Source organism: Neolamprologus brichardi, chromosome 20, assembly GCF_056152115.1.
Source record: "Neolamprologus brichardi isolate AB-2024 chromosome 20, ASM5615211v1, whole genome shotgun sequence".
Lineage (NCBI taxonomy): Eukaryota > Metazoa > Chordata > Actinopteri > Cichliformes > Cichlidae > Neolamprologus > Neolamprologus brichardi.
The window spans coordinates 32,377,596-32,404,868 of NC_142123.1; the positions used below are offsets into that span (position 1 = coordinate 32,377,596).

The following is a 27,273-nucleotide window of genomic DNA, read 5'->3' on the forward strand; positions in this document are numbered from 1 at the left end:
TCCACCTACTCCACCCTGTCTGTGCTCTCTTCTTCCCCACTCTCATGCACTGTCAATTGCTTTGGAAGCTTGATATATTTTAAACTATCTCGAGCCGATCCATGATGGCCACTCCAATCATGAATGAGTTTGAGAAGCAGACCTTTAAATTTCAGAAGAAAGAAAAACTGTGCTTAGTTAAGGTAATGAAATATTAGAACTCTAGGTGTACGTACGCTTGCCTCAGTGATCCATTAAAATCAATCATGGTCTACTTCTAATGACTTCAGTGATCACTGATTTGAAGATTTTTTAGTGTGTAATTATTTTATTTAAAGAGAAGACTGTTATGAACAGTGATGACGGTGAACAAAACTGGGAAACGTCGGCGTCCTCCTCTGAAGCTGATTGCTTCAGTAAATTGCAGCCAAACTCTGTCATCCATTTACTCTCAGGAGGGACACGGCGTTAAACTGGTTGGACTTTGACTTGGGGGTGACAAACATCACTCGGACAAACTTTGATCTATTTTCCTTTTGTTATCCAGATTTATTCCAGATCATCACAGAGCTCTTCTTACTCAGATATTGTGTGCCATATCTGTAATTCAATCTGCCAACAGAGTGCAACTTGTGACCTGTGTGGATATAAAATGACACTTTGCATCTGTCGAGCTTCAAGTGTCAAATCAAATATCTGAAAACGCTTTTAGAAGCTCAGCCTGACTGTAACTGATCACACACACGAGTCGAGCAGCTGCTAAATATACCTTTAAGTCGGTGTGCCCTCCACTCAGTGTATCCTGGAGACCAACATAGAAAAAAAGGACTAAATGTTTCATTCAGTTCAGTTAAGTTTGTGTCTGAGGTCATAAACTGCGCTTCGTTCAAAGTTTTAAGAATTTTTCTGGACTGACTGAACTTCAGTTCTTGAATTGTAACAGTTGTCAAACAGGGCTGTCAGCTGTCTGCCAACCGGACTTTTGCACAACACAACCGATGCTCTCAACCTCATTAAGAAGGCAAGAAATACCACAAATGAGGCACAAAGCACAGATGTGAAGTGAAACCATCTCAGGTGACTTCATCATGAAGCTGCCTGAGAGACATTCAAGGGTTTGCAGCTGGTAACACAACAAAGGGCAGCTACTTTCAGGAATCTAAAATATAAAACATATTAAGACTAATTTAGTAGGATTTTTTTTGTTTGCTCCGTACGTTTGCATGTGTTCGTTCATAGTTTTGATGCCTTCAGTAAGAATCTACAATGATTGTTTGTGTCCAAACTTTTGGTAGTATATTTGTTTGTATTCGGGTCCCGGTACTCAGGTTTCACCTCTCAGTCCAAAATACACACTTATTAGGTTAATTTAGGTTCTCGAACTTTTTCACAGAGACCCCACAACGTTTCAGTGTTATGAGGCAAAATCCTGTGTCTGAGGAGGAGCCCAAATCTTTGAGGACATTTGTTTCTTAACTCTACTTTCAACCACAACTGCGTGCCAAGTCCTGTACCCTGAACCTAATTCTGTCCCATCAAACCTAAACCCTGAAACAGACACAAACTTTTAAGAAAATGTTTTTACTCTGATCAGTTTTTCACTTATGGCAGAATATCCTTATAGCTGTCCTCGTTTCCAAACTGTAACTTTATGACTGTGATCAGAGTCTTGTTGTCCTCCTGTGGTCATGTGATGTGATCTAAGAAAAGTAAAGCAGGCTACAGTCCATGTTAAAGGAGATTCAATCAGACGATATTTAACGAAACACACCAGATCTTCAACCAGCAGGACATCAGATGTACTGTACTGCTGTACTGCATGCACTGTGGCCATGAAAGCAGCAGGTCTGTTGATCATTATAAATATTCACTGAGGCCTGAACGGCTCAAACACAGTCTGAACTTCCAGGAAGCAGCTGACAAGAAATACTGGAGGCTTAAAAAAAGTCGGCGCTTGGGTCTATGGAGAAAGCTGAGCCAGCGGGACGGTGGGAAGGCTCGGCCGTGCGGCTCAAACCAGTTTCTAATGCCAAACGCCCATTTAGACCAACAGCTGCCTTTTTAAGTGTGAAGAGGAGGTGAAGATGCGACACCAAGTTTAGCCACGAGAAAGAAAAAGAATCGACACCAAGTTTGATCTGAAGATAATCGTCCTGATGAAGGGCTCTGTCCGAGTTTGTCAGTTTATTGAAGGTTGTGACTGAAACAGAAACACGTGCAGGAGATCTTAAACCACTGATTGAGGTGGTAACACTTTAACTTACAGGGTCTGCTTTCAGATCACTTCCAGGAAACAGTCCTCAAATTTTATTTGAAAAATGAAACATATGCTTCTGAAAAACCTCCGACTCTTTTAGAATCAGAATCAGAGAAAGTTTTGACGTTTTCCATTTTTACTAAGATCCTGAATTTGATTTTTTTTCCATTGGGAGAAACAATTTATTCTATTTTTTACAGGAAAGATCGAGTGAAACGTTTCACTGCATCAAAAAACCCACGAGTGATTCAATATTATTGATATTAAAGTATATAAAGTTCAAATTCTTCTTCAAATGGAGGAAAAAAAAAAAGTTAGCCTCACTCATAAAATAGACGACAGAAGCTTTCATAAGAACTTAAAGAACATTTTGTTCATTGTGGGAAAGAAAAACTCCAGATATATTGTAGGTGATTAAATAAAACACTTTCATCCATCACCACAGTTTGTTTTACATATTAATATTTAGGGCACAGGTGTCGAACTCCAGGCCTCCAGGGCCGGTGTCCTGCAGGTTTTAGATGTTTCCTGGATCCATCACAGCTGATTCAAATGGCTAAATTACCTCCTCAACATGTCTTGAAGTTCTCCAGAGGCCTGTAATGAACTGATCATTTGATTCAGGTGTGTTGACCCAGGGTGAGATCTAAAACCTGCAGGACACCGGCCCTCGAGGCCTGGAGTTTGACACCCCTGATTTAGGGGATCGCTCCTTAACCCATGTCAACAGAGCGGTCACAATATGGTTGAATTCAAACAGAAAATATTTTCCTTCTGTGACGTCACTCAGACACGCAGCCTTTGAGATTTGGAGACTAACTGCAATTAAAGTGCGTTTAAAGGAGAAAAGGCTTCAAAATAGTCCAAGTGGAAATGTGGCAAAATGAGATGTTTATTTTATTTTTTTTAAAGAAAGAACAAAATAATGCATTAAAATATCAAAATTGTGATTTAAAAAAAAAAAAGTGCCATTAATTGCAGAATAAACCTCATGAGAATTAAAACGAAAACAAAACCCGAGTAAAGACGTGAAGCGACGCTCGTACATGAGAACGATGTAGCCAAACGGTAAACTGAGGTGAAAGCTGCGTCCACTTCCCCCAACAAAAAAAAAAACAAGAAACCAGAAGTTCCACATAAACAAGAAAAATAATGATTAAACCTTTTCAGAAAAACCTGCTCGTGTTTTTATAGAGGGATAAGGTGGTGACTCTGATCCATCCTCAGAGATAAAAGCACTTTTTCCTTCAAGCAAAGAAAAAAATGGTTTCATGATCAGCTGATCATCAGCCCCCGTCCCATCACTAATTTCCTTTTTTAAGCCTATAAAAACCTGACATATGAAACCCTTTTGCACCACACGGGGTCTTACTGTTGTTGAAATCATCCATGTTTATTGTGACACGTCAGTAAAGACACAACAAAAATCTGATGACGCCACACAAGCAGAACAGACACGGGTGCCTTTTCTTTTCTTTACTTAACATTTTGTAATGAATAACCGAGAGTGGAGCATCAAACAGCTCCAAAATCTAAAGTGTGTTCAGCACACGGCTAAGAGTGACGAAGAGTTCAGGCAAACCAGAAGAAGAAACCAGAGGAGACGTCGGAGTCTTGTTTTGCTCGTACTAAGTGATCTTTGCTGCAGCTCCAAACATTCATATTCACAAGAGTCTCGATGGAAATTACAGTTTAAGAAAGAAGGAAATCTGACAGCACAGCCATCCTTTGGACTTTTTTAACCCTGATTTAAACCCAGAATGTGCAGAGAGGACAAAATGCTTTTATTTTGGAATGAAGATGGTCTTTTCCTGCAGGGAACAGGATTCATTATTTGGATTTACTTTGCTCCAAAAATGTTAATCAGGGAATGTCCTCAGAAGAAAACAGTTTATGGAAAGTGAAGGAAAAGGTCAGCTGTTTAAAGGACAACAAAACCCCAAAGCTGGCCTTTAAACAGCAAAGTGGACAGAAGAGAGAAAACAGAAACACTTCAGAGGCGTAAACAGTGACACAGGAAGTCTGACAGTAAACCGACATTCTTATGTTGGAGCTCAGACAGTCTGATTAACCAATCACAGCCATCGGTGATGTCAGCTGGCCCAAAAGTCGGTGACATCACAGCGCGGAGGTGGAAGCAGAGGCAGCAGACAGTTTGCTGAGGACGGTGATGAAGATGAAAGAAGCCGGGAACCGTCGATGTCCTCCTCAGTCTGATTTCTTGTCGCTCTTCGCCTGCAGATAAAAAAAAAACATAAAAACAGCTGATCGCCATGACAACATGCAGCCAAACCACGTCAAACTGTGTCGGGTAAAGACAGACATCACAAACAAATTCACGATGAGCATCATCACAGAGCGTCAGCTCTTTAAGCCGATACGCCGTGTTTCAGATTAAATCCGAGTGTAACTTGTGACTAAATTTAATGTGAAAATATGAAAACAATGTTGCAGGAGTCTGATCCTTTATTTAAAACTGTCTCTTATTAGGACGTATAAATATAACGTCATGTTAGATCGTCAGCTCAGCCTGAACTGGATCCAGAACACGAGCAGCTGAGACCGAAACTCGAGATTAAATCACGTGATTTTACATGTATGTTACACAAACCTGCTGTCAGAGTTTGTGCTGTATATGATTTAAGCTGGACGAGCTGCTGTAACTGATCTCACACACATGCTAAATATATCTTTAACTCGCTGTGCCCTCCGCTCAGTGTATCCTGGATAATCCTCGTCTTCACACTTAGAAAGACCAACGTTAAAGAAAAGTGGACTAAGTATTTTATTTATGGCCTCCAGTGAGTGACTGAGCTCATCAACTCATCAGTAAATGTTTACAGAGGTCAGGGCGGAGCGCCATCGCTCCCATTAACCTCTACAGGACCAGAAACCTTTTGCAACCCCAGGTATCGCCCCCTGGTGGATAATAGAAGTGAATGCATGTTTAAGCAATGACTCTAAACGAGGGCCGTCAAAGCTCTGTGCCTTGGTTCCTGCTGCTTTTGCCTGTTTTTTAAATTCTTGTTTTGGAGATTTTAGTGTGTGTGAGTGTGTGTGTGTGTGTGTGTGTGTGTGTTACCAGGAGTTTGCTGTGCTCGTCCAGCAGTCTGTCGTACTCCACCGTCAGGTTCGCAGACTGTTTCTTCATGGCACGAACGTCGTTGTCCGACTTCTGCAGAGCTGTGAAACAAACAGATTTCTCATTTTCACTCAGATCTCATCTTCTGTGTCTCAGTCTTCATCCTTTAACATCTTCTCCTCATCATCTCTTGTGGATTTTACCTACTGACTGCGTTTCCTCCACCTTACCTTTCTTGGTGGCTTCCAGCTCCTCCTTCAGGCTCTTCACCTCCTCCTTCAGAGTCTTGTTCTCCTCCTGTGGTCCTGGTCCTTTCTTCCCAGCCTCCGGCAGCTCAAGACCAGCCTCACGCAGTTTCTAGAAAAACAAACAAATATTTTTTTAAAAAGGAGCCATTTAACATCTGCCAGATGTTTGCTCTAATTCACAAAACTATTTAGATTCTGGTGCAGATCTGAAAGTCTCCAGAGAGCTGAAAGAAGCCTGATGCATATTTGAAATCTTTCCGTTTGACACAGATAACTCCAAACTTTTGACCCAGTTTGAGTCCAGAGAACCGTTACAGCAACACACCGGCTGTGCACCGCTGCTTCATACCACAACTGTGCTCATTGGTCCATACCTGACCTTTTCATTCATCAGGAGCTCGGTCATGGCTGAAGGTTTTGGCAGTGACACATAAGCAGTTCTGGAATATGGGGAAAGCAAAAACTGCGCTTCCTCCACTTACGTAACATTGATTCATTAATGTTGAATTCTCTCGCAGCTGCTCTGTTCCCATGTTGTTGCAGTATATTAATAACTAACTTCGTATTGTGGATGAATGATCTCAGTTGTTCTCCTGACTGAAGTTTGGTCCGTGTACAGCATCCTGTCATGTGATTGCATTTGTCCCTGACCACCAGAATCCCTCACGTTAACTTTTATCGCGTGGGAAAAAGTTAGCGTTCATCCTCCAGCTTCACTGTGTTTGTTATGCTAACATAGCTGTGTTGCTAGCGATTACGTAGCACAACATTATATACCAGCTAGCCCAACTTCAGTAACACTGCAAACGTCACTGCTGTTTAGTTTTCTGTCTTCATTTATGTTGGAAGTGACAGCAGAGCTGTATGTTTAAATTTTTTCAGAAATCTCTCAGTCAGAACATGCTATATCATGTTTAGCTGGAAGCCAGCGGGCTAACTTCCTGCTAACTTCTAACACCATTAAATTTAATAAATTCTGTTTTCATGGATGCCTGGATGTTAAACTTAATTGTTACACCTGGTAAAGCTGCAACGCTGATCATTTTATTAAAGGTGAAAGAATTTAGACAGTTTTTAACTCTCAGTGATGCCGCAGAGTTCGTTTGACTTTGGGACCTGAAGCAGACGGAGTTTTGGACCCAGTTTTGGAATACTCCGCAACCCTCCTGACTACGGTAGCCGTAACGCTCCGGCAATCCATCAAGCGGTGCGCCTTCATAGCTTACCAAAGTCGTGCTAAATATTTTTTGTGTACCACATAAAGTCGGTTCGAGGTCAGTAAGCACAACCAGAATTCCTACATAAGGCACACTGTCGATTTTTGAGAAAATTAAAGGATTTTAAGTGTGCCTTATAGTGTGTAAAATATGTTATACAGAAGAAAAGAATATATTGCGATATATATGGTTACCGTGCATGCTTCAAACCGTGATATGCATTTTAGGCCATATCGCCCAGCCCTACTCCAAACTACTCAAGAACAATAATTCATGCAGGGTGACGTGAGGAAAATCAGCGTTCATGCTCGTTTAAACATTTTCAAATTTGATTCACGCTGCATTATGAAACCATAACGGTGTGTAGGTGTGTGTGTGTGACCAAAGTGGTGGTGACATCTTCAGTTTCCATTTCTGCTGAGGAAGGAACTGGAGTCCTGAGGATTACTGGATTAATTTAATTTCATAATTCATTCGATCAGTTTTGTAATTTTTTTAAAAGCAGAATTTTAAAAAAATTTTAAAAGCAGAAATGGGGAGGTGAGCCACGTCCCCATGTCTTTATAATCTGCTTCAAAGGAGACAGACGATCTTGTAATATTTTAAAGTGCTATTAGGCAAAGCTCTCCTGGCTTTCTCAAGACCTTTCACATTATGGTCTCAGGAAATTGGCTTTTTTCATTAATTTGTTTCCTTACAATAAATAAATAAATATCAATGTGAAAATCGGAAAAAAGCAGACGGTGGAAAATCTTCTGTGACTCGCTGTAAGCTGGAAACAGACAGAACCTAATTGCGAAATATTCAGAGCATCAATAAGTTTGTCAGACCGATGCGTTGGCGTGTTCGCTCAGTGTGACGGAGTTAAACAGCTGCTGAGCTTCAGTCCTATAACTGACGAGGCCATAAAACCTGGTTTCACTGCTCTGAACTGAACCCGACGGCATGAGGTCATCAGACCGACGCACCAAAGATCACAGAGCAGCGAGCGGTCGAGTCAAAAACCATAAATTTACAGTAAAAGTGAAACTGCTTTTTTAAAATGCAGAAACAGATGTAAACATAAAAAGGCACGCATCATAGGAGGTTAACAAGGTTACTACAGTGAACTAAACTAGCTGTGACAAAACATTTTAGTTTTAAAAATACACACAAAAAAAATTCTAACTGTATCATTATTATTATTATTATTATAATTATTGTAGGGTCTTGACCTTACAGTATGAAGCGCTTTGAGGCAACTGATTTGATGCTATTATAAATCTAATTGAACTGATTTAGTTTTGTGCCCTTCAATTAAATTAATTTCCTCTCTTGTAATTTTGCTAGTAAGTATTTTTGAGTCATTGACACACAGCTTGAGTAAGTTTAGGGTCAAACAGTGCAGAGCAGAGCTTTATGTCACAACATCACTGTAAGGAAATACAGTGTTTTCCAGAAGTCTTGAGCCAACTCCCCATTTCTTTATACTCTGCTGCAAAGGAGACAGACGATCTTGTAATATTTTAAAGTGCTATTAGGCAAAGCTCTCCTGGCTTTCTCAAGACCTTTCACATTATGGTCTCAGGAAATTGGCTTTTTTCATTCATTTGTGTCCTTACAATAAATAAATAAATATCAATGTGAAAACTGGAAAAAAGTAGAGGACAAAATAAGAAGTGACAAACCTAAAAGACACTGAACTATACAGAGCAGATGGAGAGGAGCTGGGAGTCTTACAGAAACAGAAAAGAAACGCCTCATCTGAAACCGTCTCAGTAGATGGACGCTTTCAGGAGCCGTTCTTAGGAAAGGGGAAACCAGGAGAGAAGGGAGAGGTACTCCAAATTACACAAACACTGAACTGAGAGTCAGCAAAAACACATCTTATGGAGTGATGAGTCACATTTTACATTTTTGCTCATCAATATGTACAGAGGAGAGCGGTGCAACAGTGAGCGTCTGCAAGTCTCTAAATGGCAAATCTTCATTTTTCAGCCTCACAACGATCCCAAACAAAGCACAGGGATATTCAAAAACACACAACAAACACCATCAGGCAGGGACTGGCCTCCCCAGAGCCTGAACTTCAACATTATTGAAGCAGCGTGGGATCACTCTGACAGCGAACACAGCAGCCACCAGCGCCCAAAGAAGCGCTTTGAATGTTTTTCGGGGCGGCTGTGACACATCGACAGCTACATTTATTGGCAGCTAATCAGCTTGTTGCTTATTCTTTCACTCGCTGCCTGTGGGAACAGCCCTTTCTCTCCTGTATTCGGGTACAGCACATTAACATTGAGGCTGCTGGCAGGAGTGTGTTACAGCCCTCTGTGTCTCTGTGCCAGGCTTTGCCTTCATAGATTATCTCTACAAGAATGTGACCTCCTGCAGCTCCTCTCAGCTCAGGACTCCCTCTAAAAAAGTCTGTCAGTGGGAAAGGATAAAAGCTTTTAATCTGCTGCTACAAACAAAAGCAGGAATGCAACGCTCTGAGGACTTTTGGCAATTTCTTCCTCTCGTGTTTGATAAACACCGACCTTGAACTCTTTGCTGAGTTAATTCTTTGTCTACACCAAACCAAAGACAAAATAACTCAAAATAGGTTTCTTTTTTAAAGAAAATTCTGCCTGCTTCGTGGACCCACAGGGAAAAAAAAGATCTTACAGAGCAAATAAATGATCTCAGATTTGCAATTTTGACATTAGAAGTTAGAAGTCCCTCTGCGTGATTACATGGAGCAGAGCAGGTGCCCAGGATCATCTTACTGGCCTTTACAGCAACACACACACACACACACACACACACACTCTTGTTTTGATATCTTAGTGAGGACATCTCATTGATGCTTTCCTTAGTCGCTTACCCTAACCACCAACCTAAACCTAACCCTTAGCCTGACCTACCTAACCATAACCTAACTGTAACCCTGTCACTAAAACCACATTGAGTTTCAAAAATGCCGGACACTTTTGTCCTCATAAGTGAACGTTGGTCCCCACAAGTAACGCAACATTACAGTTTTCAGTCCTCACAAAGACATCTAAACAGGCACACACACACACACACACACACACACCCTCAGTGTAACCTGTGACCTGTATAACTGTGTTTGCAGTAAAGTGACTCCATCCTGACAAATCAGTGAGTGCTGCACGACTTCCTGTAACTCCTCGTGTACGTTTGACCTTTGGGGCTGCACACACACGTTTCATACATAAAGTTACACAAACGCTCGGTCTTAAGAGAAGACTCCTCGGAGCAAAACATCCTAACAACAAAAAAAAAAAAAGACGGCCACAGCTCGTTATGAAATCTGAGAATCTCCTGTGGCCTACTCAAACCTGTGAGCACATGAGCATAACATCAAGTTTTTACTTATTAGTGTTGTCACCGATTCATTTAAACTTTTTTTGTATTACTGACTCTTAGATGAGTTGAAGATTAAAAAAAGAAAAGGCCAGAATCAAAGTATAACATATCATTTTTAAATATCATGGCTGTTTTATTGTTTTTAACATTATAAATGACTTCCCTAAGCCCATTACAACAGTACACTTTGGAAATGAAAATGAGATGAATTCGTTTTCACTCCGACGAGCATCTGACACTTTCTGATCACAGTCACTGAGAAAGAAGGCATAAAAGACAAAAGGTGGGACCACTTCAACATCAACACTCCGACTGCAATTAGCAGAAGTGAGGCTTCACAGCAGTTTCACCACTTCCAACATGACGGTTTATTTAAAACAAACAGAGTTATGAAGGAAGAAACCTGTCCCCTTTGGCCAAAACTGCGTCTGTAGCCGACTGTAGCACATCTCTAATATAGGGCTGTATGGGGAGGACTGACTTACTTCTACAGCCTGCCTCCAGTGGTCATTTACGGAACTGCAGTCTTTGCCACTTGTAAAGAACATTTATGCTCAATGAGGGCAATTCTCAGCCCACGTCATACATTTAAAAACTCAATAATTTACATTGGAATACTTTTTAAAAAAAAAAATCTTAAAATATGTATTTTCTCTTATTTTACTATTACCTATTGCACAGCTGCCAGAAAGCTGAACTTTGCCTCTCTGGTTGATGAGATCAATCAGCGTGTTGTTGGGAAACATTCAAGGCAGTTTATAAAATCCTTGTTGAGTCACTGAGAAAAATTCCCGCTGCCGCCAAATATTCCTGAAATGTCGAACGTGTAAACACATTCATGGAACAGAGCTGAAGTGGGGTTCAATGTCAAACATGGATCCTGTGTGTGTGTGTGCGTGGGAGGGGGGGGATACGAAGCACAACACAGTATGAGCACGAACAGCCACCTGATAAACTCTTATTATCAATCATCGAGGTTTCTGGCAGAAAACTATTAGAACCGGCTGCTGTGATAGCGAACCAGGATGGGATTCAATTTAATAATGCACAAAGTGAGGTAGCACCACTATCTGTCCAGAACTAACAAACTCCTGTCTAAACCTAACCCTGCACCACTGCACTATTTCAAAACTCAGATTTAGTCTTTCAAAGACTTTTCAAGAATTAAAACAATATTAAAACGATGTGAATATACTACTTTAACCAGACAGCTGGTTTACCCTTTGCTTTAAATGCTTAACAGCTACAACTTTAACTTGGTTACATCTTATTAAACTAACACAAGAGTCAAATTCAATGTTAGCGATTAACATTTTTTGTTATTATTCAGCTCTACTGTGTATCATCATGACTCGAGCAGGACACTCAGTGAGCGGCACATTTCTCTTTAACGAACAACATCTACAGCGTCTGTGCAGCAGACCTACTACATGCTAGTTAATCTGCAAGTGAAGCTGCTAACTCAGGGGTGGGGGAAGTCCAGGCCTCAAGGTTTTAGATCTCACCCCAGGTCAACACACCAGAATCAAATGATTAGTTCATTACAGGCTTCTGGAGAACTTCAAGACATGTTGAGGAGGTCATTTAGCCTTTAAATCAGCTGTGCTGGATCAAGGACACATCTAAAACCTGCAGGACATCAGAACTTGAGGCCTGGAGTCCCCCCCACCCCTGCACTAACTGAACAGTAGAGGGTGACCACAGTTACTGTTAGCTGAGCACCCTCTAGTGTTCCTGTCTTGTAACTACATCTCAAACTAAACGTGTGATCAAAAATAAACGTCTGATAGAAAAGAGACACTGCAAAAAGGCTAAAAACATTTCAGGGTCAACATTTCTGTCTTAGCAGCAGTTTTAGCAAAGACTTCGATAACCTCAGCTGTTCTGGGGTCGGGGCACAGAGCCTTCCAGCTTGTCCTGGGCCACCTCCCGGCTGAACACGCCTAAAATGCCTCACTTAGTAGGCATCCTTGTCAGGTGACCAAGGAGCAGCAGATCTACTTTACACTTTCTCTAGAGAGGAAACTGAAGGCCAGCAGCTGATGTTTTACTGAGAGAATCTGTATCCTGGGGCGATCGTGGCTCAAGAGTTGGGAGTTCGCCTTGTAATTGGAAGGTTGCCGGTTCGAGCCCCGGCTTGGACAGTCTCGGTCGTTGTGTCCTTGGGCAAGACACTTCACCCGTTGCCTACTGGTGGTGGTCAGAGGGCCCGGTGGCGCCAGTGTCCGGCAGCCTCGCCTCTGTCAGTGCGCCCCAGGGTGGCTGTGGCTACAATGTAGCTGCCATCACCAGTGTGTGAATGGGTGTGTAAAGTGCTTTAGGGTCCTTAAGGACTAGGAAAGCACTTTACAAATACAGGCCATTTACCATCCTGTCAGAATCCCTGAAAAATACATTTACTTCACTACTTTATTCTGGTTCACGAAAAGTCCCAACTTTGTGTATACTCTGCTGACCACAACCATTTATTGTTCCTCAGACGGGTGTACAATCACAATCAGATAATAACCTGCTGAGTTCTTTTAGTTTCATTTTGCGGAAAATGTAACTGCTGATAATTTTTAATTTTTTTTAAATGGGAGTGTTACATCCACTGAGGTTGTGGCCCGAGAGGCCTAAGGACACACTAGCAGGAAATAAATTCCATAATGCCTGCAGGGATACGTGTTGCCTTATTGTGAAGCAGGAAGGAGAAAAAACAAAATTCAGGGCTCATTTCTGAGATTTACAGCAGAAAATCTGCCATGTTGGTGCAGAAAAGCAAAGAGATTCGGTGCCTTGTACAAATCGGCGTGATGACTCAACAAACTGAACTCTGAATGTGCTGAATCAATTTCCAGATGAAGGATGATGCTTCCCGTCATGAGCATGTGGTGTTTGCATCAAACAGGAGTGCAACTATAGAAATCAGCACAAAGAGGATGCACTAGAGCAAGAACACGTTAAAACTAACATGCAGGATAAAATCGAACTGTCAGGGATGCAGCTGGGATGAGCCAAACTGCAGCTTCTCAGCCGTATAAAACAATAACTGGCTCACAAGACAAAGTTTAAACTCCAAAGAAGAGAAGTGAACAGTCTCCTGCACAAAAATGCTCCACCGCAACCACTTCAAGAAACCCGGGAGTCATTTTTATTAAGTTATGGCTCCTGTGGGGTCTGCCTCTCAATCACACAGACCTAAAAATACTGCCTTTTCCCCTCTCTGAGCGGCACCCAAATTTTTTTAATTGTTGTAGTTGCTTTTAGAATATCTTGCTGTATAAAATGTGCCTGACATGCTGTGTCTGTTCTTCTAAAACTCAGGACTGAAACTCGGGAATCCGCTTCTTCCAGTCTGGAGTTTCTGCAGAACAGTGAAGCTGGATGGAGTTTTATTGTGAAAAACATCTTTTCCAGAAACAGCCAATCCTCATTTTTACCAAATATCACCATGACGGCAGTGTGACCCATGACCTCTGACGACTGGTTTTCTACCAGCAGAACTTGAAAAGCTCAAAACTCCGTGTGTGTGTTTTTTTTCACCTCTTGCAACGTCTCGTTGTCCTCCATGTATTTCTTGGCGGCATTGCTGGCGCCCTCCGCCTGCTTCTTGAAGGCTTCGTTGGAGGCCATGAGTGAAGCCTGCTGGGAGAGCAGAGTGGCCAGGCGACGCAGCAACCTGCAACAGACAAAACATCAGTGTGTGATCACACTAAACAGACTGCTTATCAGCCTCCTTTAATTTGATAAATGTTTCAGCATCACCTGAAACTCATCAGTAAACATCCTGGAGAGTCGGCAGTACCCACAGGAGAACCATTAAATATCTTCCAAATGAACGAGCTTTGAATTTGAAGTATCCAAAACTAGTGATCAGTTTTACAAAACATCACAAGATATTCCTGCTAAAGAGGGGCAGCAGATTCCAGGGGTTCATTGATATTTTCCACAGAAAAATTACATAAACGTTGAATTACTTAAAAACAGAGTTGTCTAGTATATCTGCAGGTATCTTTTAAAGAGGATTGAATGTTAGTAAACCATGCACGAGGTCATCTGACTGCAGCTTCTGAACAGAAACAAAAACGCAGTAAAGAGATTTTGAAATCATCAGATCAGGATCAGAGGTAGATCCGTTCCCAGTAAAGAGGTCCGGGATTATGACATCACAAAGTCAGGAGTCGCTTCACGCATGGATACATGCATAGTAACACACTGTGACCCCTGACATTTCCCCACGTGCTGTGTGAGGCGTTCGTGCTGTGTGTGGCGTCGACAGGCGGTGATGTAATTGTAGCTCACTGTGGGTGGAGGGCGGGGCAGGTACACTGAATATCTGCCCCCATTCGTGTAAGTTGTGGGAGAGAATCACTGAGCTGCAGCTTTGGATTAAAGGAGCAGTCCAGAGTTTATTCTGAGTGGGCTGGAAAGTTTCAGAGCACTTCTGCCAACATAGTTATCAGACAGAAAAATAAAATTAAAGTATGAACCGTGCGTTTCCTCTCAGCTCACGTCAGACTCCAGACTCGGAGACTTTTGATGTGAAAAGATCCCCACCTGCTCCATCTTTGGTTGTGGACAAAATGACACGTATTGAGATGCTTTTAGTGCACATACAGTAGGTTAACAAGCAGACAGTTTAGCATTTGATTTGAATTGAAATAGTATTTTCTACTTTTGCTTTTAATTCATTTTTTTTAAGTCTTCACAACAGTTTGCCTAGTTTCAGTGTTTTTGTTATGAATAACCTATTTGAATGAAGCATTAAACACAGGAATGTAAAATCAGGCTTCTCCTGCAGAGATGAGTAACAGGACGCTGAAACAGAAGCTGACTTCACTCTGTAAAAAACCTGCAGATGTGAAGCTTGCTCGGGGTAAATTTACCACCTCGGTGAGCAGTTACCTCATGGCTGCTGGTTCACCATCATGTGAGGCTGAAGCCATGTGCCAGTTGTAAATATCTCATTGGTGATGCATTCAGGAACATTCTGACAAACAGCAGAAACCAGCAGGTTCTGTCTGTGCAGTTTGACTCACACTCAACCTGCAGCTATTTTCAGGGTGTAAAACTTCCCCAGCAACACACAGCGCTGACAAAATGTCAAATACACACTGACCAGTTTCTGTGAGCTGCAAAAGTGACCCAATACACATTCACTCTGATCGATTATGCCCAAAAACCAGTCTCACTATTATTTAGGGCTGCCACAAACGATTATTTTGATAGTCGACTAGTCACCGATTATTTTTGCGATTAGTCGACTAATCAGATCGTGCATCCATTGTACATAAAACTACAGCTTATTGCACCAGCATGCATCTATATAACTATCATTAGCTTACAGCTTTAAGTGTTTAAGGTATGTGCTAACTAAAAATAAAGACAAGATGGTAGTTTATTAAATTTTAATTAAATGTGCAGATTGTTTCGGTGGAGTTTAATAAACTCAGCCGATTTACTCAGGAACAAATAAAATACTGAAAAAGCCAAACAATAACATTTTTAAGTTATCTAAGTGACTCATATATCATGTTTAACCTGAGTAGCAAAAGACGGCGGTGGGTTTGAAAACGATTTGCCGGGAGTCCGGTGTTCTCTTCGGCTCTACTGAGGCTTGAACCCCGGCTAGCTATCGAGCTAGTGGCTAACAGACGTCTCCGAAAACGTCGGAGCGCTTTTGAAAATATGTGGTGTCTTGATAAACTGAGCAGATATTTGAGGTTTAAACAGCTACATTCTCGCCTGAAAATATGTTAAACGTTTATTTTGTGACCCAGAAAGAATAATAAGAGTAATATTAAAACTAACTAGCTGCCGCCATTGTTGGAAACTGAGCTGGGCCGCGCTATGGATTCTGGGACGCTACTTCTTCTTCTTCGGGGCTTAACGGCAGCTGGTATCCTTGTACATGCAGTGCTGCCATCTTCTGTTTCAGTCTGGTATTACACTCTTAAATCCTACTACTTATTCCTGCGTCTTTTGTGATCTTACAAAGCTTCAAACGACGCGTCGACTATCAAATTCGTCGTCGACGATTTTGATAGTCGATTTTGGTAGAGAATTACACTTAAAACTAGCAGGCGATTTAAACCACAAAGGCTGTCTCTGCAAGGGCAACAGTTGGTTTCTGACAGATTCATAGAGGAGATCTGCAAAGTAGCCAAATGGAGACCAACAGCCTGATCACATGGTGCTGAAAGGGGACCAAGGTGAGAGACTCAGCGGGACACATTCACTTAGACCAAAGAGTCTTTGTTTTGCTCAAGATGAATCACACTGGGTGACTCTGGGCATTTATGGTGAGGCAAATATGCACTACTGTAACAACGAGAGAAAACGAAATTTGCCTGAAAAGCCACACCTATTAGTATGTTCTCCTTATTGATCTGTGCTGCTGTGTTAGCATAAGTAAGGCTGAAAAATATATTGTTAACTGTTAATAACACCACAACACAGCTCAGCTGATGGTGCAGAGTATTGTAAAGGTATCGGGACACGCAGGATGATACATTACTTCTTAAGTAGTTAATAAGCAATGTTTTACTTCTGCAAAGGCACCAAGTGATTGTTTTAGCAACATCACTGTTCATGGTTTAAAATTCCCTCACTGCTTTTTCCCCAGCCTTGAATGTTTACTATAGCAACACGGAAAATGTTGAAAAAACAGTGCATTAGTCAGGAACGGCGGTGGATTATTCCACACATGTCACTGGATGCCATATTTGTTGCAGCAGGAGAATGTGCGTGTGTGTGTGTGTGTAGCTAGGTTTAAGTTTGGTGTCTTTAGCGGTTTAATAGATACATCAGGTTGTAAGTCTGATTTATCTTCTGCAACACCACAGCAGCCTGTTTGGATCGGTGTGTAAACTGCTTCAAGGTGACCAAAAGTGGAGTAGTTTACACGAGGAATAAAAGAGATTTCTCCATCTCAAGTGTCTCCAGGAGGAGCGACTGTCTGTTCCAAATATGGCCGTCAGTTACTTCACAGGCCTGAAATAATCTGACCAGGCAGCTGCCAGAGCTTCAGCCTTTCCACAGTCTTCTTCTTGGCTCAGGCTGGAAATTCTTGAGCTGGAGTTCCCGATCGCAGCGGCCTGGCAGCGGAGGGCACGGTCTAAACGCTGGAGCACTTCCTCCTGGCATCTGCGTTACAGCAGCTGTCGCATCACATGCTGCGCTGCCACGGTGAGTCACAGAGCAGCAGCTGCTGCACAGCAAAAAGTACCCCAGAAGAGCAGCAACAAGAAGGACATGCTGCTGCCCCCTGCAGGCGACCGGGGGGCACAGAACAACTCTGCAATCAGAACTGCACCAAACTGATCTGTCCTGATTTATTGTCCCTTAGACCCACCAGCTGCAGGTCAACCAGGATCCGTCAGGGTCACATGACCCCTGACTGCTCAACTAAATATTTAGAAAGATTCAAAATAAAATCTCACACAACACTCACGAGAAGCCAGCTGACTGTAGCAGCAGCAACTCAAGTAAACTGAACCGTCAGCAAATAATTGCTATCAATAAAAGCCCCCAAAATACGCATGCAAATGGCATCAATTTCACAAACTGCTGCGTCGTAAGTAAGACCCTCTAAGGTTCAAGTAAAGCTGCAAAACTAATATAAATCTCTCAAATTATCTACAGGGTGTTGATTTGAGAGCTTGCTGTATTTTACCCTCCCGTAAAAAGACGCAGTCTTAGTGTAAGATCAGTGCATTCAGATCAGGCTTTTTATGCATTCGAATACTGTGAAAACTCAGGATTCAGACAGGCTGGTCAAAGTCACACTTTGTTTTGCAACTTTCTGATGAACACAGCAGACAAATTTCAGGTATTGACAATAACTGTGATTCATACAAAAAGTAAATACTACTTCCAGCTGTTCCTTTTAGGGGTCACAGCAGATCATACACCTCCCTCCTCACCCTGTCCCAAATAAGACACGATATCAGAAATGATCTAAGACAATGGATCTGAGGATTTCACCTCAGGAATGAAGGAATGGGTAATTGCAGTTTTTCCTTCTGTAAAAAGGGAAATCTATTTATATATCTCGAGGATGGCGAATGAAACAAGCCTTCTTCTTTGACAGATTTCACTGGTAACTTTATGGATTTTCAGCCCAACAACAGGCTGTCAGACCAGTAACAACATGCCATGTTGCTGAAGTCTGAGGTTAGTCACGCCTGACTCTGAGTGGGTCAGCCAATCAGGCTGCTTCGCACCTGTGAGGTCTCTGTCCAATCTGGATGGGGATTTGCACTGTACAGTGGAAACACACACTGACAGACACACACACGGTCAGCTGCTCATTCTTTCCGCCAGACTTTAAATTCCTCTGAGTTTAGATCAGTCGGCCTGTTGGGTCTATTCTGGTGCGACTGAGTATCCCACTGCAAGCTCGCTTTAGGACAGAAGTTCAGAGAGAAGTTGAGCTGCACGCTGGTCCTAACTCCCATATGTGGTCGTCTCCTCACTCCTCAGTGCACTGACGACCCTTTCGCTCTGTTTGTGTTTGCATGCTCCTGTGGAGGCTTCGACTGATTCAGCACTCCCAAGCAATCAGCCTTAAGGGAAAGTCAGCTATAAAGTCGTCCCAACACTGATGAAGGCTTATTAAAAACACTCTTACAGTGCAGCATCCGCTCTGTGTCAAAAATGGAGGAAACTCAAGAGTCTGTGGAATCTTCATGGCATTAAATCTCTTAATTTGCAGTTCTTTTCGGAGTTTGTGGTGAATGATTTCACCGCTCACACAGCTGGAAACAATTTTACACTTCAGCTCCTGATTTTAATTGTGTTGAAACTGTTAGATTTAGGCATTAAAAACCACTAGTTTCCCCCCATGTGACACTTAATTAGATAAATGGTTAACAGGATGGTGACGAGGTGTAGAAAAAGCTCCTGGTTTCACTGCTGTTTTCTTTTACAGCAGGATGACAGACTTTGGTGGAGAATGTGGACAACATACGTGCTGCAGACACGAAAACTATTACTGCTGAATTACAACAGAGTCAAAGTCTGTAACAAAAAAGTGACCATGTGTCCAACAACACAAACAGACTTCGGTATTGTGACAATTTTAGCACAGGATCAGGCAGCTCTTTCCCTCTTTTAAAACTTAGTACGTTTATTTACATTGTTTGTTTTATTTTGGATCTATTTTTGAAATATGTTTTAATTTAATTAATACTTTTTTAATGATCTAACAAAAAACAAGGAATAAGAAGACCGTGTCTTTAATTTTAAAAATTGCAGCAGTTCAGAAATGTTGCATCTTCTGTAAAAACCCTGAACACAGCTGATCTTTTGTGATCTCTGAGTCTAAGCAGAGCTCGGCCTGGTTACTACCTGGATGGGACACTGCCTAGGAACTAGTTCACAGCACCTTATCTTACCCTTCCCTTTAGAAAGAGACTCTTACGTGGGAGTGGGAGGGCAAAGAAGATGAAACCAGGTCGAGTATTCCAGATGCACGAGGCAGCATCATGTATCGTTCCCATCCTGATCCAGAAAGTTCGATCAGATATTAGTGGCGATGTGCCGATCTATGAAGCCGATCTAGTTCGACCGTTTAGGTCGTTCTCTGAGCAACTATCCGATTGCTAGCACGAACGCTAACAGCTGTATCCTTGGTTTAAAGTCTTTCCAGTGAAGTGAGGCTACTGTGGCTGATCCTAAAACTTAAACAGCTTGAGGTGAGGGGTGTGTGTGTGTCTTACAGGCAGAGCAGCAGGGCGAAGCCAGCAATGTACTCGTTCCTCTGTGCTCTGAACAGCTTCATGTGGATGTGCTCGATGGCTGTCGGGTGGTTCGCCAGATCCACCTTCTCCGTCACACTGTACTTCCTCACCTCACGGAAAGCATCTGTACAGGAAACACACGGAAACGTCACCTTTCTGCATCTTTAATTCACAGTAAACTTATTTTGTAGCTGCACTGTAGCTCTGCTGCTTCCCTGCTGGCTGAGGTACAAAGTCGGTGCTTACTGGGAGCAAACTGTCCTACCACACACGCACACAACAGAACTGATTTCTGGCACAGGTACTGAACTGTTAATGTTTAAGTTCGGGTGTTTTTAAAACCCGAACTTAAACAACTGCTTAAAATAATTATTATTAGTAGAAAACCTCTTGCTCTAAGTAAACTCTCTGTGAGGCCGTTGGCAGGAAAAACCTGGTTTATGTTAGAAGCTAGTTCAAATCACGATGTGTGGTAAACCTGGGCGGATAAATGTGGCTACTGAGCAGAGAAGCACTGGATACACTGTCACAATACAACATGTAATTACAGTTGTACTTCCTAAACAACATTTAAGCATATGAAAAAATAAAGCTGTCTTTCTGCACAACCAAATGAGTAGCTTCTATGTTTAGATGGAAACATCTCGAATCCCTGTGATCCGACTACGACAGATGTTATGTATCTGGGAAAATTTTGCAGTTACTTTGATGCTTTACAAAATCACAGACTGATGCCGAACTTTCATTTAGTTTTAAATGTTATAAAAGCCACACATTATTTCTGCCTAACACTCCTTTGATAAAGAGTTTGGCAACATTTCATCCGCTGGACTCTGAACACGCTGTTATTACAAAGTAAGGAACTGATGGTGCCGTTGTTTACCCAGGCTTCATTAAACTTGATTGAAATGGAGCTACAGCAGCGTCCTCCACAGACTGGAAGAATGCAGACAATCGACTACACTTTGGCTAAAGGCCACCTCCCAACCAATCAACAAAAGCACTGCAGACGTACCGATGAGCAGAAAGACGAGGATGGCGATGGCCACCATGAAGGCGGTGTTTCCATAGAGAGTGATGGCCTTTATGATGCGAGATTTGAAAATGCAGTTCCACCTAAAAAAAACAACAACCAGGAGAATAAAACACAAATCAGTCGGCAACAACAAGAAGAAGACAGGTTCACTTTTATACATTTTTACATTATAGAGACATTAGAGTCACTTTTCTTTATTTATTTTTTTACTCTTTGTTTGGAGTAATCTGAATGAGCTTTTTGTTACTTTATGAAGCCATTATTTGATTTTTAAATGTTGTGTTGGACACTACTGGTGCTGCAGGACAGGAACTGAACTTCTGAGATAATTAAAATCCATCTTATCGCATCTTTTGGGAGCCAAAAGTGATCCAAGTGTGCTTGAAGTGATGGAAAAGAGAAAGGATGGACGAATGAATGGTGATCTTAATGTTTTACAACACAGCAACTAAACCTGGAGCTCTAGCCCCCTCTAGGGGCCAAACAAAAACAGTCATGAGCTCAACTGTGCAGTGACCTCTGCAGGAAGCTGGTTATTAAGAATATAGTTAGTACAGTTTTATATTTATTTTAGTTTATATTAGATAGAATGTTTTTTTTTTAATTTGCTTTAGTTTGAGCCATTTTCTAGAGTCAGTTCTTAGTACTTTTAGAACTTTTAACAGTTTCAATTTTGGGGTTTTTTTCCATATGAGGAAGTGGGAAACACCAAAGTTTCAGTCTGAATAACCACATCGTTATTATATAAAATCGCACATTTTCATTTTACACAGTTTAAGTACAATTTCATTTTGTTTTATTTTTATTTCTGTTGTCTAAAAAACAAACAAACAAAAAACATGTCGACACCTTGTTTTATTAAATTTTAATTATGTTTAGCAACAAAAGTGTTAAGTAAGTTTAGTTTTTGTTTCCTGCTTCCATCTGTGGAGTCATGAATCAAGAACAATGATATTTCGGTGTCAAACTGACTAAAAGGAACAACAATACTACTTATCCTTATTGTTTCTGGGTTAATGTAACAACAAACGCAACTGTTGCTCAAAGCCTACATAAGCAGAGGTCATGTTATTGCATTTATCTATGTTAGGTTACACCATTGCTAAAAACAGTCAATCAGATAAAAATGATAAACTTTCTTTCACATATGAAAATAACAAAACAAAAGCTATTTTTAATTCTTGATATCTAGTCAGATAAAATAATTTTAAAAAGCGCTAAAACTTCTCTACTTTTATTGACTTTTTTCTTTGTTGGATTTCAGCTCCTATCAGCGCTGTGCCGTGTGTGCGGAGTTAATCAGAGCTCATCAGTCAGCAGTCAGGAGGTCTTTTAATGTGATCACAGTCACACAGAGCTGCTCTGTTTGAGGACAAACTGAACTCTGCTGCTTCCATCAGCGAGCTTCACGCTTCTCCAGCTAAAAATTAACGGCCAAAGCTTCCTCTCATGGAGCCAACAGCACACGGACACAATGTTGTAAATGCTTTGCATTGGCTGCTTTAAACCCAGATGGGCCAAGATTTATCTCGCCGTCTGTTTGTCGTGTGACAGTATCGAAAATCCATGATCGGGGAAGTTTTCAGCAAGGCAGAGAAAACATTCAATATCCAGAATTATCTAATTGTCTGTAATTTTTCCCATGAAAGACACGTCCATCAGCAGGGTTGTTAAAATGTCTGCAGAGATTTATATAGAGGTACTTTCTTGTGATTGTGATACTTTGTTTTGTTTTCAAGGTGTACTAAACTACAAAAGGATCGGTGTAGGGATGCATGCATCAAAACTGGTCCCCTACCAGCCCAAAAGCTCGGCAACAATGAGCCGACATTACTGGTTGTGTCATGTGCATCTGTGAAATCACCGCAGCCTTATCACCTTTCCCTCTCTGTAAAGTGGCGCTCTGAGCTCCAGCTGATACATCAACTCAAACAACGGCAAGCATAAACTGGGTGGAACAAAAAAGTGCCAGCAGTTTGGAGATATTCCACACTGGTGCGCCAACACCTTGTTTGTATGTTTGCAAATGTTTTTATTGACTGTAAACTGCGGTCAAACCCAGCTGACTGACAGCTTAGACGATAATCTCTCTCATTTAAAAGTGAAATGGATGGAAAGTCATTTCTTTCCAGCTGCTAGTTTACTACAAACTACTGACCTTTCCAGGCAGTAGTTTGTACTGGCAGATATCTTAAGCCAAGGTAAGCTATCAGATTTGAGCTGGAAAAAGCTTGATGCCAAGACAGGTGTGTGTGAGTCAGGTGTTACCCACCTCTTGGGTGAGATGAAGGGAATGCAGAGCAGCAGAACTAAGAAGATCTCAGCGTAGAGGAAGGTGGCCACCGCAGTCCACTGCAGACTCATCCTGACTTCTGAACAGGAAACACAGAGCAGGTTCACATGTCAAAAACACCATCACATGGCACTTGATCATGACATCTACAGTTAATCGTTCTCAATAAGCAGAAGAACAGAATAACTACTTTATTGCCATTCAGAACGTACAGCAGTTAGTGCACATTAGAACAAACTGTATGACTCTAATCCACCCAGTTATCAGACACGTTCATCCATCAGTGCTCTGGCTGCCTCTGGCTGATGTGCTGCTCTGATGTTTAATATATTCATTTCATCAGATTAAGAATTAACGTGATAACATACCAGTCACACAAACTACCCAACTGACCGAGGCAGGAACAGTGTGCACGTAAAACTCAGACCCTAACAAAACTTTAAATACAACAGTTAAACTGAAAGTGGCAGCTTCACAGCACCTCTGCTTAGCACCAATTGCATTTTAGCTCCTCCTGGTTTGCAGCAGTACCGAAAAGTGTGAAGCCAACCGTCTTTCTTTATAATTTGCTAGGAAAATTGGAAATACTATAGATACAAAACACATGCAAACATAAGTATATTAAGGCAAAAAACATATTTGTATAAGCTTGAAAGTCAATATTTGCTGTAACTGCCTTTATTGTTAAACACAGCCTCTTTTAGTCAGCTTTCTTGTCATTCAGGTCTTCAGGAAAGACTCTCCAGGAAATTCAAAGCTCTGTTCTGGATGTTAGCTGGTTTCTGGGAACAAACTCCCAGAAAGCCTCAGATCAGCTGAAACACTCAGTTTATTTAAATCCAGGTTGAAGACTCACCTGTTCTCAGCTGCATTTGAATAAAGCACCAAATCCACAGTGTTTTACTTTTAAGCTTAAATTTCAAAACTTACATTTAACTACTGATTTTATCTACTGTTCCTTCCTGTTTCTCCATTTTAAATCATGCTTTTTATTTGTTTCTGTTTTTTAAAGTCTTTGTAAAGCACTTTGAATCCCCTTGCTGTTGAATTGTGCTATATAAATAAACTTGCCTTGCCGTTTGTTCCACTCTCTATAAAGATGATCTCACACTTCAATAATGTTGAAGTTTGCTTTCCAGGGAGGCCAATCAGAATTCAAATCCCTTTATTGTCATTAAACATCAGACATTTAACAAATACAGAAGCAACTTCCTGTGAGCAGCATTTAGAATAGATCCATCCACAGAGCAAACACACAGAGACAGACAACCACTCGCACTCACATTCACACCTGTGGGCAATTTAGAGTCAATCATTAAATTCAGAACAAATAACAATAGAAACAAATATAAAAATACAAACAACATAAATGCAAAACGTTTATACAGATGTGCAAGGGTGCTAATATGTATGTTGTTGTGTGTATGCATGAGAGAGATGTGTGTTTTGAGGTGGGGCGTGTGTGTATCTGTGCTCAGTATGACGGCTTGCGGAAAGAAACTGTTCCTGAGTCTGGATAGACCTGTAGCGTCACCCTGAGGGCAGCAGGCCAAACAGGTGAGACGCAGGACGGGTGGAGTCTCTTGTGATTGCCTGTATAGAGGTCAGTAACTGACATCTATTTTATTTTTACTTTTAGATGCATTTTATTGTATTGACGGTGTGTTTGAGATCTTTGTCTTACTGAAAAATGAATCCAGTGGTGAACCACACACTGCTGGCTGAAACGCTCCAAACTATGACAGTCTCCACTGTGTCTAACAGCTGGCTGTAGACACTCACTGTTGTACTGCTCTCCCAACCTCCAGACAAAAAAAAATCATATCTGGATCCATTGCTCCATAAGAGTTCTTGTGTAATCTGCCTCTGACCTTTCTCCCAGTTTCCCTTCCTGAAGAATGGCTTCTTGACAACCAGCCTTTCATTGAGACCATTTCTGAATTCACCTGGTAGACATAGCTTTTTAGGCACGACACTTTGCCCAGTTTCCTCACATTTTTTAAGGACACACTGCACATTGTCATTTGATTTTTGGGGTTTTCTCTGTTTTCTTGTATTATTGTAGGGTCTGTATTTTACAATATAAAGCACCTTGAGGCAACAGTTTTCGTTATTTGGCACTATATAAATAAAATAAAATTGAATTGTCAGCCACGTGTAGCCACAACACTGGCTCGCCCCTTGAATTAGGTGCCTTTTTATAATGAATAGTTCACAGGTTAGAAAACCAAAATAAAATTCTTTGAAAATGGAACATGAACTGGACTGAAAATGAGTGAAAAGGCAGAACAAACATCCAAAGAAAAACATTTGAAAGATTGGAAAACTATTACTTTAACACCACTTTGAAAAACTCTGACTCTTTGGAAACTACAGAAAAGGAAGCGAGGAGTGGCTCAAGACTTTCACATAGTTCTGCATGAAATTTTAAAAAAGAAAAAATGTAAATGGGTAACTGTCATGTTGCTGATGTTGTGGAAGCCAGATTTTCACAGATCATACTTTATAAAAAATGTTACAACCCCATGAAAGTGGATTTTCAGTGTATGGCTTCTTTCAGCGAAGCTTAATGACATTTTTCTAAAAATGCACTCCTAATCCTGTTCTAAGATTAAATCTAATAAACTCATTTACTTCTTCCACAAAACTGAAAAGCAACACAGCCCACTTTAGAGTAACCCGATGTGTGGAGGCCGGAGGTTTCTCCTTATTCTGAGATTGACGTCTTTGTAGACGATCCCTGACAACAATAAGTGAAAAAGACAAAAGCTAAAACAAAAACTGAATAAAGCATTTGAGTGTTTTCTTTTTTTTTTTCTTTGGCTGTGTGCAGTGTGAGCACTCGTGAGGGGTTTGATTTGCTTCAGATATGGCAGCTCAGAACAGCTGTGTCATTGCGGCTCCGCAAAAACTGCAGAAACACAGCGGAGCATCACGCCTCCTTAAACATTAAAACACCGATAACGCCCCTCATCGATCCCACAACACTGTGCTCCCTGTTACAGCTCACTTCAGCCAACAAACCAAACCAAACCACAAAGATTCACTGGCAGTACATTTTTACCAGCTGCGACACACAGATTAAGTCCTGAAAACTCTCAGCTGTCTGACCTAAAAACTTTACTCTCCTACCAGCACTCATTCCACATCTTCCCAATTTGCAGACTCTCCAGTGAGCTGATAAATTTGCAGGTCTGTGTATCTGCTGGAACTAAAGTCCATAAAATGTCTATGTGCTGGTAAGTAATTAAACTTGTTTGTTTTTTTACATTAGCTAACTAGCATGCTAGCTAGTTTCCCCTTACTAGTTACGTTTTTTTTTTTAGAATTACCCAGGTTATTACTGAAGGTTCAGTCTATCTTCTGGAAAACCGAGCATTCTGTTTCAAATTCACATCTATTCCAAGCGCTTGTTTCCAAAAACAAGTCACTTATTTCGCGCCACTCGCTGAAGCTAACTGTTGGTTGCTGCTAGGAGCAGTTAGCCTCGGTAAGCTGGAAATAATCGGGGTGCTGATTGTTAGTGAACAGGTGGGACTCACCTTAACAAGCACCGCACACAGGGGAAGAGATGTGTCCGCACTGCACTTCCAGGAGCTTCAATTCTCCACTGATTCTGCTGTTAGCTGTTAGTTTAGCCTCCTGCTGTAAACACTTCCGGGTATTTTAGTGCCAGCTCATCTTGAAATATGATTGGACACGGAGCCGGAAGGGCGGCGGCACGTGACCTATCGTTGCGTCACTTTATTGTGCTATAGTAATCATTTAATGAATTTATAATTATTATCTTTTTGTACCTCACGTGATATTACATCTTTTGTTGAATGAAAAATACCATGCGATAATTCCAGTAAATTCCTTTAGTAGCTTACATTGCTTTTTAACGTGATAATTAATTGCATTTCAATTAATTCACCATTTATTGTGTAAATTTGTATTTTATTTTTTGGTACACATGACCCTCATAACAACATATTGTTGGAGGTGTATGCACATAAGCCACGAATTAATGAAATACTACGATCTGCGTGTAGTCTCTGCACATGAGATTTTAATCTCTGAAAAAAATTTAACTTAAATTTAGA

The 27,273-nt window shown here is 41.2% G+C and overlaps 1 protein-coding gene across 1 annotated transcript; it reads right to left on the reverse strand.

The window, feature by feature from the left end:
• Positions 1-3,608: 3,608 nt before the first annotated feature.
• On the reverse strand, positions 3,609-26,884 carry bcap31 (B cell receptor associated protein 31). The gene is made up of 8 exons (XM_006803724.3): positions 26,731-26,884; positions 23,168-23,267; positions 20,875-20,975; positions 19,839-19,983; positions 13,660-13,795; positions 5,549-5,675; positions 5,319-5,419; positions 3,609-4,471 (listed from the first exon to the last, which is right to left on the reverse strand). The coding sequence occupies exons 2-8, from the start codon at positions 23,257-23,259 to the stop codon at positions 4,445-4,447; spliced, it is 729 nt and encodes a 242-aa protein (XP_006803787.1). The 5' UTR covers positions 23,260-23,267; positions 26,731-26,884; the 3' UTR covers positions 3,609-4,444.
• Between the last annotated feature and the right edge of the window lie 389 nt (positions 26,885-27,273).

Excerpts from the sequence above, each read along its gene's own strand:
- bcap31 (XM_006803724.3), bottom strand. The coding sequence starts at position 23,259 with ATGAGTCTGCAGTGGACTGCGGTGGCCACCTTCCTCTACGCTGAGATC. Across the intron at positions 5,676-13,659 it reads ACAACGAGACGTTGCAAGAG|AAACTGCGTGAGGCTGGTCT; the intron begins GTGAAAAAAAAC and ends TTGTTTTTCTAG. Across the intron at positions 4,472-5,318 it reads ACGAGCACAGCAAACTCCTG|GCGAAGAGCGACAAGAAATC; the intron begins GTAACACACACA and ends TTTTATCTGCAG.